Consider the following 16,524-nt stretch of genomic DNA (forward strand, 5'->3'; position numbering starts at 1 on the left):
CAGTCTGTGCAGGGAGCTGGGCCAAGTGCAATGCATCTTGAGGGAGGAGGAGGAAGGTGCACGTGAGAGGAGACTTCTCAGTGTGCTGCTTCTCCCCAGTGAGCATGGGGAGCATTGTACAAGGTGCTGAAAAAAGGTACAAAAGCTGTAGCAGAGTTTAGTGGGTGAGATGTGCAAGTCCTCTGCTAGATATCTTCAAAGCAGGAAGCTTTGAAATTAACTCCTCTTTCTGCCATTCACAAAGTCTGTGTCGTTCCCTGAAAACCTGGAAATAAAGGAGGAAACCATCATCTTCCAGTGGCCCACACAGCCAAGCAATGCAGGGGATCAATGTGCTTGAGCAATGAGGCAGCCTGTGTGCTGTGATAGAGGATGATGCCTTGCTAAGGAAACAACTCCACATTTCCAGGTCTTGAGGGACCAGGAAGAAAACTTGGGAAAATAAATTAAGGATAGGTTTTGCTGCCTTAGACATTTTTTGGATAGTAAATGAGGATGCTCTGGTAAGTCTATAAAACTGAAATATCTTTCTTGCAGAGCGAGTGTGTCTGCAAGAGGGGTTATGCTGGTGATGGCCACAGCTGTGATGCCATCAACCCCTGCCTCATGGACAATGGTGGCTGCCATGACCTGGTGAGTAGTTAAGGAGCTGTCCTCAGGCTGGCATGGCAGGGCAGGCTCACCTGCTCACTGACAGGTTTTGCAGCAGCCATGGCATTGAGAGAATTGCAAAGGTTTATGATATGTCATCTTACTGGCCTGCACTGATGTGCTCCAAAGATGGATCCTCTGATTTTTGTGGGTTCACACTACCAAAGCAATCACCCAGGCTTGGCTGCATGAGGGGAACACTCAGTGCCACCATAAAGGCAGCAGGGGGAAGGAGTTTGTGTGTGCTACTCAAGCCCAGCCTTTGGAAGGCCAGAATTCAACACTGAGATGGGTGTAACACTACATAACCTGTGTTTGCTCTCTAATTTCTTCTTCCTTTCCTTGCATTTGCAGGCTACCTGTGTACCCCTTGGTGGAGGAGAGAGATCCTGTGTTTGCTCTGAAGGCTACTTTGGGGATGGCATGACATGCTATGGGGACATTCTAAAAGTTAGTGAGCAGCAAATGTCTGAGGCCTTCTTGAGACTGGAGAGAACTGGCTCTGCTCTCTCTTTACTTTTCCATTTTACCTGAGCTGACTCCTACCAGCATCAGCGTGAAGCCCAAGTGAATTCCAAGGCCACAGGCACAGAAGTGATGCCAGCACTAATTACTGCCAGTGAAAGCATAATTTCTAAGCTGCCTCACCCCTGTGCAGGGAGCACCTGTCCTGTGCAATAAGTCATCTTTCCTTCATTGTTAGGGAAGTTTTTCAGGTCAGAGCTGTCAGGCCTATTTTCTGTCTTTAGAAATATCAAAGGCCATTGTGGATTCAATCTTTTGTCCTGATACACATGAACTCATTGAAGATGAGTTGAAAATAGTTTGTTTATTTGGAAGTATATATTTTTAATGGCCGAAGTTTGGTTTTAGAAGTGCCCATCTCTCCTCACAATACATGGTGCCTGTAATGGTTGTGAAGTGAGAAGAATGTTGAAGTCATTGTTGCCAGATTTGATATTGCCAGATTTGGTATTTGATATTGCTCCTTTCCCCCAGCCCAAGTCCCCCAGCCCTGTACCCTGTGCTTAGTAGAGGTAACTCTTCTGTTGTTTCTATTTGAAAGGAGCTGGCCAGGAATTCCCACTTTGTAGGCTTCTACAACTGGGTTAAGGTAAGAGAAACCACAGGACACCCACATGGGTAAGTTCTGTAGAAGTGAAGTGTGTGAATGAGTCTGTTAGAGGACAAGAAACTCCAAATATCTTTTTCTTTAGAGAAAACAAAGCAAAGCAAATGAGAAATGGTTGCAGAACAGGCATGTGGAAAAGCTCTGGAGTTGTGGTAGAATGAGGGTCATGAGTGTGTCTTGGGGGCTTTGTTTCTCTCATGAGAGGAAGCTGGGGCTGTGTTACACCTAATTTTCATGGTTGTACCACCTGAAATTCCTGCCATCAAAAAACAGCACAGAAGGGAGAGAAGGAGTAGCATTATAACACTGTCTTTCAGAAGAATGTCCTTGGGACATTAGACTGCATGTTTGTTCCTTTTCTCAGTGCTGTTTCCTGCCCCTATGTGGGAATAAGAGAGACCCTCCAGAGACTGCACTAAGTGTGTGGAAACTCACTATGATGGACAGTCTCTAACTTGAGCTTTAGCTCACCTGACCTGCTGCACAGAAAATTGCTTTTGCCAGCAGTTATCTTGGTCCCTCCCCCAGGACTGATGTTGGGCATTCAAAAAGGATTTATGGATATGATTGAACGTGTTTGAAGGAAAACTGAATTGGGAAGGTAGAGCTTAAAGCAGCAGGTTTTCCCTTGGCAATGAGGTGCCAGCTGTTGTGGCCAAAGCACCTGTGGCATTCCTTGCTTGCCATGCCAGGAGAGGCAGGAGACCCTGCTGTGCTGCTGAGCACCTGCCCTGTTCCTCCACATCCCTTTCACATGGCTGGGAGGGCGGGATGGCTGCTGGGGCTATTTTGCACTATAGATGTGGCAGGGGAGTGTCTTATTTGTTCATTTTTGTGCTTTGGACAACAGAAATCTCTCTTCAGCATCCCAGCAGGAGCCAATGTCACTGTCCTGGTGCCATCAGAGGCAGCTATCAAGAACTTGAGCAATGCTGACAAAGATTTCTGGTTGACCCCTTACATGCTGCCCTTTTTAGTCAGGTACGAGGAGCCTCCTGACTTTGCTTTACTGGGCCAAACAACAGTAACAGAGCCATGAAATGGGTTTTTTCTTGTGCATGACCAATGAGGACATACCTTGAGATCAATATAGAAGTAAATTTAAATATCTAGCAGGCAAAAAATCAGGTAGGCATTTAAAACATAACAGACCACAGACCATGGGAAGTAGGTTTATTTTTCATGTATTAGCAGAGAGATTTTCCCAGTCAGATGGCATCAGAACAATTCTCTCCATTGTTCTCTCCTCATGCTAAAGTACTTCCTGTGAGAGATGTGAATGTTGGGTGGTATGGTCTTATCTCCCTGTCATTACCAGCACTTCCCTAATCTTTGCTTTATCTGATTTTGTTCCCCACAGAGCCCACTTCCTTGAAGGTGTCTTCACTGCTGAAAAGCTCAAAAAGTACGGGCCAGAATTACCCACTCTCAACCCACAGACCAGATGGCAGATAAACACCACGAGTGGCGTAAGGCTTTCTTACATAAGAAATGTACCAAGCTCAAATTTAACTGCTGAGGGGCTGCTGTTCCCAGTGGGGAGCCTGGGTGGGACACTGGTGCCCTCAAATGCAGGCATCTTTCACAAACTGTACCCAGATTAACCATGAGCAGCCTTGAATGAACAACGTATTTGTTTTGCACTTGCTTGGCACTTCCTGACCCTTTCGCTTCTCCCTCTGGTTCTTGTGCAGGTATTGACCATCCAGAATGCAGCTGTAGTTATCAGTGACATCCCTGCCAGCAATGGCATCATCCATGTCCTCAGCAAGGTACGTCAGTACATGTGGCACTGGGAATTGCTGCAGTTGTAGCAGCAGGGTTGTGTAGCAGCCTCTGTTACAGGGCCAAGGAGGAACACAAGTCTGGATGGTTAGGAAGGGATATAAAGGCAAACTATATGAGGTTATCACAAGGTCCTGACAGATGTTTCCTGTGCAGCAGTGTTCAATGTTTAAAACATTTGTCTCCAGGACCAGTGGGAGGAGAGTTCCCCTTCTCTTGGCTGATAGAAGAGTTCAGACTATTGCAGGACTGTGTAAAATGAGACCTTTTAATTGCCTTTCTTGCAAGTCCAGTGAGATTTCCCTCAGCCCCTTGCTCAGCCTTGCTCTGTACCTGCTTTTTCCACAGGTTTTGTTGCCCTCCCCAGCAGATATCCCCCCGAGCCCTCCTGGTCTGCAGGAGCAGCTCAGCACTGTGGCCTCCTTCAGCACATTCCAGGAGCTGCTAGAGGTAAGCACTCGAGGCGAGCACAGCTGTCACTGTCACAGCAGTCTTTGGAGCAAATGCCACCTCCCCCTGTACTGGGGACATAAATTTGGGCTGCCTGGTAAGAAAGGGAAACTCTGTGTGTTCTGCATGAGGGGTCTTCTAGGAAAGCTTTTGAGCAGCCAGAATTACATAATTACAGTGAGATCTCTAGATCACTGCCATGTGTTACAGTGGAAGATGACTTGTCTACTGCAGGTGTTCTGATGCCTGTACAAGGCAGAGAAAACCAGAATAAAGAGAAGGTTTTTTCATAGCTGGGAAGCTGCTCTTGTGTCATCCAGGACAAGGAGCAAGCAATCAGATGTGTATGGCTGAGTAGAAGTTGTATATCCTATTTTCAAACTTTTCCTCTTGCCTTTGTAATTGATCTCATGTGTGGTTTGGATTTTAGTGAGTACAAGGGTAATTGCTAATGTCACTGTTTGGACATTTTGTAGGAGTACCAGCTCATTGGGAAAGTTGAGTCCTCTGAACAATACACAATTTTTGTTCCTGGAAATAACTCCATTGAGGAGTACTGCCGTGCTGCCAATGTGACCCAGCTGGTAAGCTCACTGCTTGCTTGCAGTTTGAGTATGTGTTGTGGTGGGTGCAGGGGTAGGTACACTGCCAAATAGTAAACAAGCTCAGGGATTTCAGCATGCAGAGGAGATGAATATCTGATGCTAAAAGCTGGGAGAAATGTGGCAGAGAAATGAGAGGATTTCCAGGGGTGTTGCAGTGGGACCTGAAAAAAATATTTGGACCCCAAGGGCAGAGTAAATTAGTATGTGGATAGATGGCACAACATCTTCCACTTCCTGGCTGGCTGTGGCAATTTTCAGACTTCTGAAAGGTTCCAAAAAACATTAATGGGTTCATCAAGTATCAGAATCATTAAGTGTGATCAGTCATCTGTGACAGAGAGTTACTAGGCTCTGTGGCCTAAATTAGTCATTACAGGTGCTTAGGAACATGTCTTATGACATACCTCTGACTGAATTGTAATCTAGGAAGTCAAAAGACTCCAAACCTTTTTATTTTTGTGGATTTAGGACAATGAAACAGTGCAGTACCACATTATTCTGGGAGAGAAGCTCTTGCCTTCAGACTTGAGAAGTGGAGTTCACAAGAACAGCATGTTAGGGCTCTCCTACTGGCTGATGTTTTACCAAAACAGCACTCAGGTAAGGGAGGCAGGCTGTTCTGGATTGACCTATCACTTCCTAAGGCTGGTGACCCAGTACTCCCATTTCTCTTTTGCACACCCTCACAAATTTACTGCTGGACTGTCTTGGAGCTGCCAAGCAATCCATGCAGAAGGAGTTGAAGGTTATTGTCTCAGCTGCTGTCTCCTGCTTTGCAGAAGCTTGTCAATAACATTCCTTTGGATGGAAAGTCCTTTGAGACGAGGAATGGCATCCTGCTCGGGGTGTCCCGGGTGCTCCAGGTCCAGAAGAATCGCTGCACTGCCAATACCACCACCATACTGAAGGTAATGCTGATGTCCAAGGAGCTGACACCACATTTCACGGGGTTCCTCCACCTGCTGAGCCAAACTGATGGGTAACAGACAACTTCCTTGGCTGCCCTCATGGATGAGACAGTAGCTTGTGGTGTAACCCCAGATGAGCCTCATGAAATGGGACATTGTGGAGATTTGGCACCTCTTACCTGGAGATTCTGTACATCTAATGCACCTCTTGTGCAGATCATGTTCAGCTCCCTTGCTGAGCCTCCCAAATACTCAGCTGTGGAAGGAAAATCCAGCCGAATTTTTGCATGCCATGACCACAAGCTCCCTTAGAAAATGCTCCCTGGTTTGCCTGGGAGTCATGGCCAAAACTCCAGCTTGCATGTACCTTGTGGCTCATGGCAATTAAGCCACTAAACCTGAAGATTGCAGTGTCAGACTGCCTGCTACAGATCAGGAAAAAAAGTATTTGCAGCCTTGTGTGAAGGAACCCCAGGCCTACAAAAATCCCTGAGATTCAGGAAAGGTGTGGCATATGATCTCTTCTTTGGTGTTTTGAGCCACAGAGATAAAAACATCTTTGTCCCAGGCAGCAGCCTGTAGAGCAGCCTTTGTTATTCAAGATTAGTGTCCTGGTGTGATGTGGGTAGAGGCACACTGGTGACTTGTCCTGTTCTCTGTGCCCTAGTCAAGGTGCGGCAAGTGTGACAAGGGGATCAAGTGTCCTTCTGGATCAGTTCTTTTGGTGAGTCTTGGATTCATGGGACAGCTCACAGACTGGTTGCAGATAGTGCTTTGGGATCCTTTTATTGCTCTATAGGTGTCATCTTGATACCTGAAAAAATGTGCCCTTGAGTCCTCTGTGGCTCGTCCAGGGCCAAAGTTTGCAAGAAAAACCAGAAACCAGGGGAGAGTTACACAGGAAAAACATGGACATGAATCATGAAGCTCCACCCAGAGCTGGCACCAGGTTTTGCCTGAATTTCGAGAGCCCTTTCATTTTCCCACTTAACAGGGAATAAGAGATGTCTTTTTTTATTATTTTTTTATTTTATCTTTGACTATTTTGGCATTATCATCAAGGAAAGCCAATTTAAGAGTGCCTGTAACAATTTCCCTGTTTGGACCATTGATTTGTTCATGCAGATGGGCTGGTTGTGCCTGCAGCTTGTTTGTGAGTGAGTGACAAACATATCCAGAGAGGAAAATAGCTAAGCATTTCATTTCCATGCTGGCTGTGAAATGCCTAGCAGCTACATCTGGCTTCTTAGGCCTTGCCTGCTTTACCCAATACCCCAAAATTCCCAATTCTTTTTTTCTCAGTATGCAGACTAACGTGTACTATGGGTTTGGCAGGTAAAAAAGACTCTATGTGGTGACTTCACATCCAGAGATGCTTCATTGGTCTCAGCTCTGGATAGTTCAGATTTTTAGGGCTATTCCTGTCAGATCCAAAGCAAGAACACTGCCATATGCACCAAAATGTACATTATTTGTCTAAATATTGTAGTATCTCCTAAGTGGGTCTATGTTGATTATATCCTCAGGAGCCCCTTGGAAGAGGAAATCTCGCTAAATGCAGATTGCGCTCTGCGGGTGCAGGAACAACAGGTTGCCATTTCACCTGTGCAAAAGTTTCTCTGGTGAGCAAAACACTTGCCTCTGATTCATTTTGGCAAAAGCAAGATAGATGGGTGTGAGAAGCACAGCCATGGAAGTGCAGGCTGTGCTGAAATCCTGGCTCTGATTGTGCCATTGCATAGCTGAGACAGGGGCTGTCTGGGAATCGCTCTCTATCAGGAGGTGAAGGGCACTGGAACAACAAAAGCTCTGCAGAAATGTCTGCACCGTGATGGATTGGGACCTGCTGCTTTGGTATTGTTGCTCTGGGTTTTGTCCTGCAGAGGAAGAGAAGGAGTTGAATGTTTGCAGTCTGGTTTCCAAAGGAAATGAGGCATGACTGATGGTATTCTGCTTGTGCCTGTGCCTTCCCAAATAACTGATGACTCATTGGAGCTGAACCAAAGGGAGGAGCAGAAGGTCTCACGCCTCATGTTGTGTGTGTTATGGCCCCTACCAGTTTTGTGAAAATGGGTTGCTGGAAGAAAACACTTAAAGAAAAGATGGTAAAAGAAAGGCTTGTGTGAATTGGCATCTTATAGGTGTTGCAGCATCACTTCAAAAGTTTAGAGGGAATGGGAAATTGAAAAGGGAGAGGGGGCGTTAGACTTATTGTACTCACATAGAGAGTTTGAGCCAGCACTTGTACCTCATTTGGCACTTTTGCATTGTTTCATTAAATGTTGTTTCTCATCATCTGTAATGTCTAACTTTATCCTCTCATGATTTTCTTCCCTCCATGGGTAGATGCAGAAAGAAGTGAGAGCAGTTAAATCAGGTTTTGGAACCAAATCACCTCCTGCCAGAGCCTCTCTCTGCTCTGAGGACACAGGCAGGAGACAGGCTGGAGGGGCACAGGACATTTCAGTTATTCACCAAAGGGCCCATGTTTCTCAAGGGCAGTGCAGACTTTTGAACACCTCATTTCAGGGTGTTCACTCCATCCTACCAGTTCCTTCCACATGCTGTCAGAAATTATGGCTGTCACACGGAGAGGGGAACCAAGCTGTGCCCTGTCTGTGTGCACAGGATGGCTCACCCCAGCTTGTTCTTGTTGGTTTTCCAGACATCCGTCTGCTGCCCCGGCTACTACGGCCACATGTGTGAGATGTGCCCCGGGAAGCCGGGCCGGTGGTGCTCGGGGAACGGGGAGTGCCAGGACGGGCTGCAGGGCAGCGGGGAGTGCCGGTGCCTGGAGGGGTTCCACGGCACCGCCTGTGAGATGTGTGAAGTGGGACGGTTCGGAGCCGACTGCAAATCAGGTGACACCGGCGGCTGTGGCAGCTTGGCTCTACCAAACTGCTCGCAAGGGCAGAAAGGTGGCCATGTCTCAGTTCTCAGGAGGGGTGGTGGGAGAGCAGAAAGGTGCCAAGGCTCTGAGACACGCAAATGGCTGCCAGGTCTCTGAGAGAGAAGCAGCAGGAGCGAGCACTTGTGGCCAGCCAGAGGAATGGTCCCATTTTGCATCCTCAAACCAAGCATGTGCTGTGCTGTGCTGTGCTGCTCTTCCTGCTGCCACCCAAACTACAGCAAGCACAGGCAGGTGATCTCTTCCTGGGCTTTTTGGCCTGGCAGTGAGGGATCAAGAGCTGATACTCCTGTGACTTTTTCTTTTGATACTCTTGATGGCAGTTTGATGTGTTGGATTAGTAACAGGGCAGACAACGAAATGGCAGCAAAGCTCTGCTGGTGAGCCCTTGCTGGTTTGGTTTGACAGCGGTGTTTGTATTTTCCCTGCAGAATGTGCCTGTGACAATGGCATTTGTAACGATGGACTGCGAGGGGACGGGAGCTGCGAGTGCTTCCCAGGATGGACAGGCCCCACCTGCCAGGAAAGTACGTGAGTGTGAAGGGCCCCTGATGTACCAGTGGCAGAGAAATCTGAGGCATCCTATCAAGTTTTCAGAGCAGCTCTGTCTGCTCTGACCACAGAGTCACATGTACTCTGCATTCCCCCAAAACCTTTTCAGTCTCTGCTGTCTCATTCCTGCACACAAGCTGCATTTGCTGTGACTTCCCCAACCATTTATTTTGGTAAACCAAGAAAAGCCCATCCCTGTTTCTACCTCCACTGAGGTTAGAGACACCTCAAAAACAGGCCCTAGTTCTAGGAGAGAAATGGGAGCTTCCAGCCACATTGGGTTGGTCATGACTCCTGTTGCTTTCCTAAGAAGGTGTTAGGGCTAGATTTGAATTTTCAAAAGGCCCCAGTGTGTTTGCTGAGCTGCTTTTTCTGCTCACAGATTGAGTCACTCAGGTGAACTCAGGCTGTGGTGTGCAGTCTTCAATAAATCTGTCATTGTGTATCAAAATAACATGTTGAAGATGGATTTGGGATTTTGATTTGAGTGAGGAGAAACCTGAGCTTATGAATACCTTGAGATTTTAAAGGTTTACACATAAAGGTTGATTTTATTGTGAATTTAGAAATAGAAATCAAGCAGAGCTGTCCTATCTAGTGTAAATGTCAAGCATGAAAGCAGTTCATCTTTTGCTTCAAAAGGGCCAAAACCAAATGGATCTGTGTTCTGGGTTAACAAGGTTTCAGTCCTTGTTTCGTTCTGACCAGTGCAGAGGCCACACAACTAAAATCAGGTCAAATAAAATCAATTAATGCAGACAGAGAATATCACATTACACTCCCTTGCAAAGTGCAAAAACATAAATCCCATTAAATTTTCCTGCTGCCACATAGGACAAGAGAGTTAGCATCACTCCTGGTTTGCAGGCTCCTTTTCTCTAGATGGCAGAAATGGCCCCAGCTGAAAATTCCAAGTCCTATTTGTATTTTCTCTTGCAGGAATCAAGATTGACTTATGCAATAACACTTGCCATCAAATGGCCAAGTAAGTGCAGGAGAGAGGCTGAGTCATCCATTTGTGTTTGTGTGAGTTTTACACAGAGGTGGTTCTGGCTTAGGGCTTGGCAGAGGGCTGGCAGAAGGTGCCTACTCATCAAAGATGCACAATTGTCAGTTCCTTTCTGGGAACTCTCTTTGGACCTGAGCCACATGTAGTCTCCCCAAGGATTTTGTCTGTCCAGGCATAAATCCATTCTAAGTTCCTTCAGCATGTGTGGATGGCAGAAAGCAGAGAGATTCCAAGGTATTCCCAGGCTGGCCTTATTTGTGGAGCAAGTCAACCAGCCAAGGAATGAAACAGGGCTGGAATGACTCCCCCATGTTCCCTTCTCCGTCCATTATCCACATTCCTGTTTTAGGCAGGGACCCTGCCATCCCCCTTGCATCTTGCAGAGGCCCATGGGTGTGGTGAGAGTGCACTCTGGGGGGCCTGGGCTGGACACCAGGTCCTGGCCAGCGTGACTGGAGTGTTTGGACCTGTAAAGGAATACCTGGAGTGTGCCTCCTGTGGTCATTGTGGTCTCTTGCATGTGCTAGATTTGAACAGTGCTTCCCCCCAGCTGAGCAAATCAGGAGGTGTTGTCAGTGATTGCTTATCCCTGTCTTGTTTCAGCTGCCTCAACAGCTCCACAGATTCCCAACCGACCTGCTTCTGCTCTGCTGGATACACAGGGAATGGGACCCACTGCACAGGTGTGTCCAGCAAACACAAGGTGAAATAAATGGTAGGAAGCTGCCAGAGGAAAGATCACTCAAGCTCCTCTTGTTTTTGGTCACAGAAATAGATCCCTGCACTATTGACCACGGTGGCTGCTCCATGCATGCTGTGTGCACCAAAGTGTCCCCAGGAGAGAGAACCTGTGCTTGCAAGGAAGGCTATGCTGGGGACGGGACACTCTGCATGGGTGAGGACTCAGGGTGTGTTTTGGGGGTAGCAGAGGAGCAGCATCAATACCGAGGGGAATTTCAGACTAAAACACCAGTGTTTTCATCTCAGACAAAGAGATTCCTGCAAGGTTTCTTGCTCTTATGCATGTCATGGAAAGGCCCAGGGACAGAGGTAAGGGCAGTCTCCCACAGTGGTGCTCTGGGTGAAGATGGAGCTAGGGGCAGTCCAGTCCTCTCATATTCTTTAAAGTGCACCCAGACAGGCTTGGAATTTTCTGTGGGCAGATTTGTCACAGCTCAGAGACCCACATGTGTCAGGAGTAACTTTGTAGTTGTACCCTATTCCGATTCTATCACAAGACACTTTCCCAGGAAAGTGTTCTCCAAGCTGGAAAAGTTCTCCCTGTTGCTTTCCCAAAATCTCCTTGGATCACCAGTTCCTAGCTGCCTTGAGCAGCCCTCAGCAATAACTTGGCCTTATTGTTTTGCTGCAGAAATTGATCTCTGTCTGGAAAGCAATGGGGGCTGCCATACCCACGCAGAGTGCATCAAAACAGGCCCAAAGAAGGTGAGTGTGTGGGGTGGATGTCAGGGCAACGTTATCATGGAAGCTGTCACAGCTGTCACTAGAGACACTTCCGTCCATTGCAGTGCTTTGTGCTTTCTCCCTTCCATGCAGAGAAGGTTCCTTGGAAGATCATGAAAACATTGCTGTTTCCATGAGAGCAAATGGCTTTGCTGGCCAGAGGCTGAAGGCAGTCTTGGGTTATATTTGTTGTGGACACAAGCTTGGTTATCCATGGAGGCAGCAATGGTTGCTACACCACATGCCTTCTGTCCAGGGCAGCCCTTGTGTGTTTCCTTTATTTGCTCCAAGTTTGAGCCCAAGGCTCTGTTCTCCCTCCAGGTCGCCTGCAACTGCCTGCCTGGTTACAGTGGGGATGGTGTGAGCCACTGCAACCCCATCAACCTGTGTGAACAGGTATGTCAGCATTTGGCTGCTTCCAGAGGTGAAGGCCACAGCCTGGGACTGTTCCCTTCTCCCAGGAGTTAACAGCAGGAACAGCATTAGCTGGTTGGTTGGAGCTGAAGTCTTGCTTTTCCACATACTGAAGGATATCCTCGTGTGTTTGGCCTCCATTGCCTCCTGCAGTCACTTGCAGTTGTGTCTGTCACCCAGCACTCCCTCAGGGTGGAAAGAGGGACATAGGGTTGGAGGCATGTGGGCTTTTTCCTTTGTGTCCATTTTGTGCGGGATGTGCTCAAAAGCATCAGAGTGTTCTGGGCTCAAGGGCATCACTGCCATTGAAACTGTCCCTCTGAATCAGGGGCTTTGTTGTGGACCCTGTGTTCCAAAGTGAGGTGTAAAAATCTTATTTCATGGGAGGATTTGATGCTGGGAAGCCCTTGAGAATTTGGGTGAGATTTATTCTAAGGCACTAAACAGAGAAGGGGGGATGGTTTCCTTTCACTGGGCTGTATGGAGTTTGCAGTTCCCACACATAAGCAGCAGTTCAGGTGGTGGGAGAAGCCCCTCCAAGCAGCCTTTTGCTTTCCCTGCCAGAACAATGGAGGCTGCAGCCCCTTTGGGCTGTGCAAGTACACAGGCCCTGGCACTCGGAACTGCTCCTGCTCCTGGCACAGCATTGGAGATGGCTTCACCTGCCGTGGCAAAATGCATCAGGTGAGAGCCTGTGCTGCACCTTCTGTGTCCCCTGCCCTGCAGCAAAACCACTCCCTCCTCTCAGATCTTGGTGTCACATTGACACGTGTGTGGTGTGGGAGAGGAGACAGGTGCTTTGAGCAAACTCTCCATAAATCATAGGTGTGTTTGGTGTGCCAGCTATGGGACATGGCAAAGTGACTTTGTTCCAAAGGGAAGAAACACTCTACTGCTGTCAGCAACATTGGCCATACCTCCAGGGGACTGATTGCTTCATGTCATAAACAAATGGGAGTAATCTTGTTTTTTCCCAAGACAACTCACTTCTGCCCAGTGGGATGAGGGCAGGTGTCCCCTGTGGCCATACCAGGACTTGGGACCCAGCCTGGTGGCCAGCAGTCTGTGTCCAGTTCTGTTGCCAGTACAATGGCTGTCCTTGGGCAAGCTGGTGACCTTTTCAGGCAGTGCCAAACAAAGCAGTGCCCACAGCAGAGCTGTGAGAAAAGAGTGTGTGCCTCTGCTCTTACTGAAAGTCAGTGTGGTGAGGAGAAGTCCTTTGCCTTCTAGGGTATGTCTGCCCTCTGGACAGCATCCCAGAACTGGCAGTGGCAGCACAGTGCGATTAAAGCAGAGATTTTGTGAAGCACTCGAGGTGTCCCACGAGCACAGGGCAGTTACCCATGAGAGGTGCTGCAGGTCCAGCCAGCTTTTATCTTCTGGCCACTCCATCCTGCAGCACTTGTGAATGGCGCAGGCAGAGCTCACTGCAGCACCCATGGCATCTGTGCCTGCAGAGCTGGTGAGGGAGGGAGGGAGGGAAGATCACTGTGGTGTGCCAGGAGAACTGGCGTCTCTTGGGGTGGGAGAGTGACCCAGAGTGGAAGGAGCAGGTCACTGTGCTGGCTGGGGAGGAACCAGTGGAAGGGACCCTGCTAACACCAGCTGATTCCCTTTGTTTAAGGAGCTCGGAAGGATTCCAGATGCATCCATGTTCTTTAGGATGATACAGGTTGGTGACAGCTTTGTCCTTGTCTCTGTGTAGTAAATCCCACCTAGGGCTTTCTGCAAAGGATCTTGCTAACTGGAACAATGTTTTCTGCTCCCCTTCCCATTAATGCTCTTCTAACACAGGCAGAAAGCATCAAAGAGCTCAGTGGGGCAGGGCCTTTCACTATCTTCGTCCCACAGACAGATTTCATAGGAAACACCACAGTGGTAAGTGCCCTCCCATGCCAACTCTGTTGGGTGTTTGACAGCTCCAGTTGTGGCAATGTCCCCCCTAGGACTGCTCTGCTCAGTGAACCAAAGCCAAGGGGCTGCACCATGGAGAGGTAAAGGCATCCATCCACTGTTCTCCATCAGTGTAAAAGCAGAAGTTTGGAGGCATCTCACTGAGGAGACAACCTGGACATATCTCCTCTTGTAAGGAGATATGACTATCATCTCTTGTTGGAGATGACATCTTGTGGGCCTCAGAGGCACTGTGCCAGATCAGTGGTGTGTGGTGGCTTTGGTGCCCATGGGGCTGGTAACAACAAGGCTCCCATCATCTGTGACAGACCCCTTACTCCTTCTCAGGAATAATAGAATGGCAGCTTTTTGGTGTCAGTGTAATAGAATATCCTGACCCCATCACTGACTAGTCAAGCTGGTTGAAATTTCCCAAAGCTGTCAAATGGTTTTGTGTCTTCAGTGTGTTTTGGGGGGACCATCTTCCCTTCAGGGATGAGTCAGAGGGAACTCAGGCAGTCCAGGTCTCCCTCATTGGGGCGGGGGGCCCTGTGTGCAAGGCAAAGTGCCCTGGTGTGACCTCACTCTGTTTTCTGTCTGCAGTTTGAGGAGTGGAAGAGCAGAGGCCTCCTCCGGGACCTGCTTCGCTACCACATGGTGGGCTGCCAGAAGCTGCTCTCCAGTGACCTGGAAGGCCAGGAGTCCCTTACATCTTTATCTGGCCACAAAATAAAGATCACAGTGAACGAGGTACTTCCCTTTGCAGTCCCATTTGTCAGGATGTCACTTTTCCTGTCGTGTGAAGGCGCTGTGGCTGTGGCAGGTGCTGGCTGTGCAGGCCTCAGCAGGTCCCCTCTCTCTCAGAATAGCATCACTCTCAACGAGGAAGCCACAGTGCTCACCAGTGACATCGTGGGTGTGAATGGGGTCATCCACTTCATCAACAAGATCCTCATTCCCAGTGACCTGCTGGGCCAGAACATCTCAAAGCTCTCACAGGTAAGGCTGGAGCTGTGCCCTGCTCTCAGGGCTGTGCTGAGCTCAGGGACAGGATCTGTCTCCCAGCAGAGCTGCCTCAGCCCAAAGCTGCCTGGGCTGCTCTTCCTCCCTGTCCCTGCCTGCCCAGGGGTTGTCTGAGGCCACAGATTTGGCTTGTGAAGGTGACAGCATTTGTGGGATATTTGGAACATAAGGAGCCTTTTCCATCATGAGGGAACAACAGTTCTGGATGTAGGCAGGAGGATCTTGTCCCATGCCAACCATGACACTCCTTTTTCAGCACAGAGCAGGTTGCAGCATGAGTTTGCCAATGTCTCTCTGTGACTCCTTAAGCAAGCATTAGGGGCTTAGAGAGCCTGCATTTTACAGAATGTAACACATTTACTGTGCACAACAGAGTGCTGGAATTCATCCCAGCTCCTGCCATAGCAGTGTCTATCCAGGATGAATCAGAAAGGTGGTGGCTGCTGAATGCCAGCCCTTTCCAGGCCAAACCATCAGCACGATGGTGACAGAGATAAATTTGTGTTTATGGGGAAGCCTTGGTGTCAGTTGTTTGCTTTCCTCCTGTGCAGCAGAACATCACGGAGGTGGCCGAGGCCTTTGGGTACAGCATTTACAGCAAGCTGCTGCAGGTGAGCCGCTGCCCCTGCCGCCCCGGGGAGGTGCTGCGTGCCGGGGCACGGTCACGGTGGGCTCGGGGCTCCCCCCTGGTGTCGCTGTGCTGTCGGGCAGGACGCGGAGCTGCTGCCGCTGCTCGCTAACCCCGTGCACAGACCCCTCACGCTGCTCTGGCCCACGGACACCGCCTTCAGCGCCCTCCCGGAGAGCCGGCAGAAGTTCCTGTACCGCAGGGAGCACCGCGACGTGCTGGCCTCCTACCTCAAAGCACACATCATCAGGGACACCAAGGTAAACGGGACAGCACACAGCTGCCAGGGCCACACCAGGTGCCGCTGTGGCTGTGTCAGAGTGACCTTGCCAAATACTCTGCTGCCATAGAGCACACAGTGCCACCCATTGTCTTGAGAAGACCCAAAGTTGTTTGAGGCACCTACAGCATCATGGTGAACCTCTGGTGGCTGAGCTGAAACCTTCTGTCATCAGCTCCTGGGGAGCTGCAAGGCTCACAAACAGGCTCTTGTGTACAGGGCTATGAGCGAGGGGAGAGCCCAGCTGAGCAAAGCCAGGCCCTGCTTTTTCACACTGGCCTCTCACTGTGCAGGAATCTGGGACTAACCCAGCACAGCTGTGCTGTGCCACCCACACCAGCTTCAGGGACTGCCACATCACACCCCTCTGAGGCTGACCACTGACCCCTGCCCTCACTATGTCTTAAAATGAACTCCCAGTTCTGCCAGTCTCTCCTTCATGTTCTTCTTTTCCTCTCTTAGATTGTTGCTGGTAACGTGCCCCAGGTTGAAACCATACGGACCATGCACGGCTCCACCATCTCACTCAGCTGCAGCAAAGCCCACGTGGTGAGTGTTGGTGAATCCAGGCTTGGCTTCCCATGGAGCAAGTGTCCCTGGGAATGGCCATGGGGCATCTGGTGCTTCTGGCAGGGAGTGGACAGAGAGCTGGGGTGCTTGCAGGCTGGGACAGCCCATTCCCTGGCTACAGCTGGGCTGTAGAGAGGCACAAGGCATGTCCAGCTGGCAGGGGAGTGCACAGGGATCTGGTACCTGCACATGAATGTCACAATGACCTGGCTGCATGGTGCCACAACCTCCAGAGAGCACTTGCTGCATGGA

The 16,524-nt window shown here is 49.2% G+C and overlaps 1 protein-coding gene across 1 annotated transcript in view; it reads left to right on the forward strand.

The window, feature by feature from the left end:
- The window catches only part of LOC136561684 (stabilin-1-like), a 36,572-nt gene that overhangs the window by 12,362 nt on the left and 7,686 nt on the right, over positions 1-16,524 (forward strand). The window contains exons 17-43 of the mRNA XM_066558111.1: positions 538-633; positions 1,006-1,101; positions 1,718-1,765; positions 2,634-2,764; positions 3,144-3,252; positions 3,478-3,555; positions 3,917-4,018; positions 4,495-4,602; positions 5,092-5,223; positions 5,403-5,531; positions 6,199-6,255; positions 7,058-7,153; positions 8,197-8,392; positions 8,871-8,966; positions 9,931-9,976; positions 10,604-10,683; positions 10,770-10,895; positions 11,373-11,446; positions 11,786-11,860; positions 12,443-12,562; positions 13,503-13,550; positions 13,673-13,756; positions 14,375-14,521; positions 14,636-14,770; positions 15,346-15,405; positions 15,506-15,682; positions 16,165-16,251. Coding sequence (XP_066414208.1) covers positions 538-633; positions 1,006-1,101; positions 1,718-1,765; positions 2,634-2,764; positions 3,144-3,252; positions 3,478-3,555; positions 3,917-4,018; positions 4,495-4,602; positions 5,092-5,223; positions 5,403-5,531; positions 6,199-6,255; positions 7,058-7,153; positions 8,197-8,392; positions 8,871-8,966; positions 9,931-9,976; positions 10,604-10,683; positions 10,770-10,895; positions 11,373-11,446; positions 11,786-11,860; positions 12,443-12,562; positions 13,503-13,550; positions 13,673-13,756; positions 14,375-14,521; positions 14,636-14,770; positions 15,346-15,405; positions 15,506-15,682; positions 16,165-16,251 — 2,733 coding nt within the window. The remainder of the gene's footprint in view (positions 1-537; positions 634-1,005; positions 1,102-1,717; positions 1,766-2,633; positions 2,765-3,143; positions 3,253-3,477; positions 3,556-3,916; positions 4,019-4,494; positions 4,603-5,091; positions 5,224-5,402; positions 5,532-6,198; positions 6,256-7,057; positions 7,154-8,196; positions 8,393-8,870; positions 8,967-9,930; positions 9,977-10,603; positions 10,684-10,769; positions 10,896-11,372; positions 11,447-11,785; positions 11,861-12,442; positions 12,563-13,502; positions 13,551-13,672; positions 13,757-14,374; positions 14,522-14,635; positions 14,771-15,345; positions 15,406-15,505; positions 15,683-16,164; positions 16,252-16,524) is intronic.

This window comes from Molothrus aeneus, chromosome 12, assembly GCF_037042795.1.
Source record: "Molothrus aeneus isolate 106 chromosome 12, BPBGC_Maene_1.0, whole genome shotgun sequence".
NCBI lineage: Eukaryota > Metazoa > Chordata > Aves > Passeriformes > Icteridae > Molothrus > Molothrus aeneus.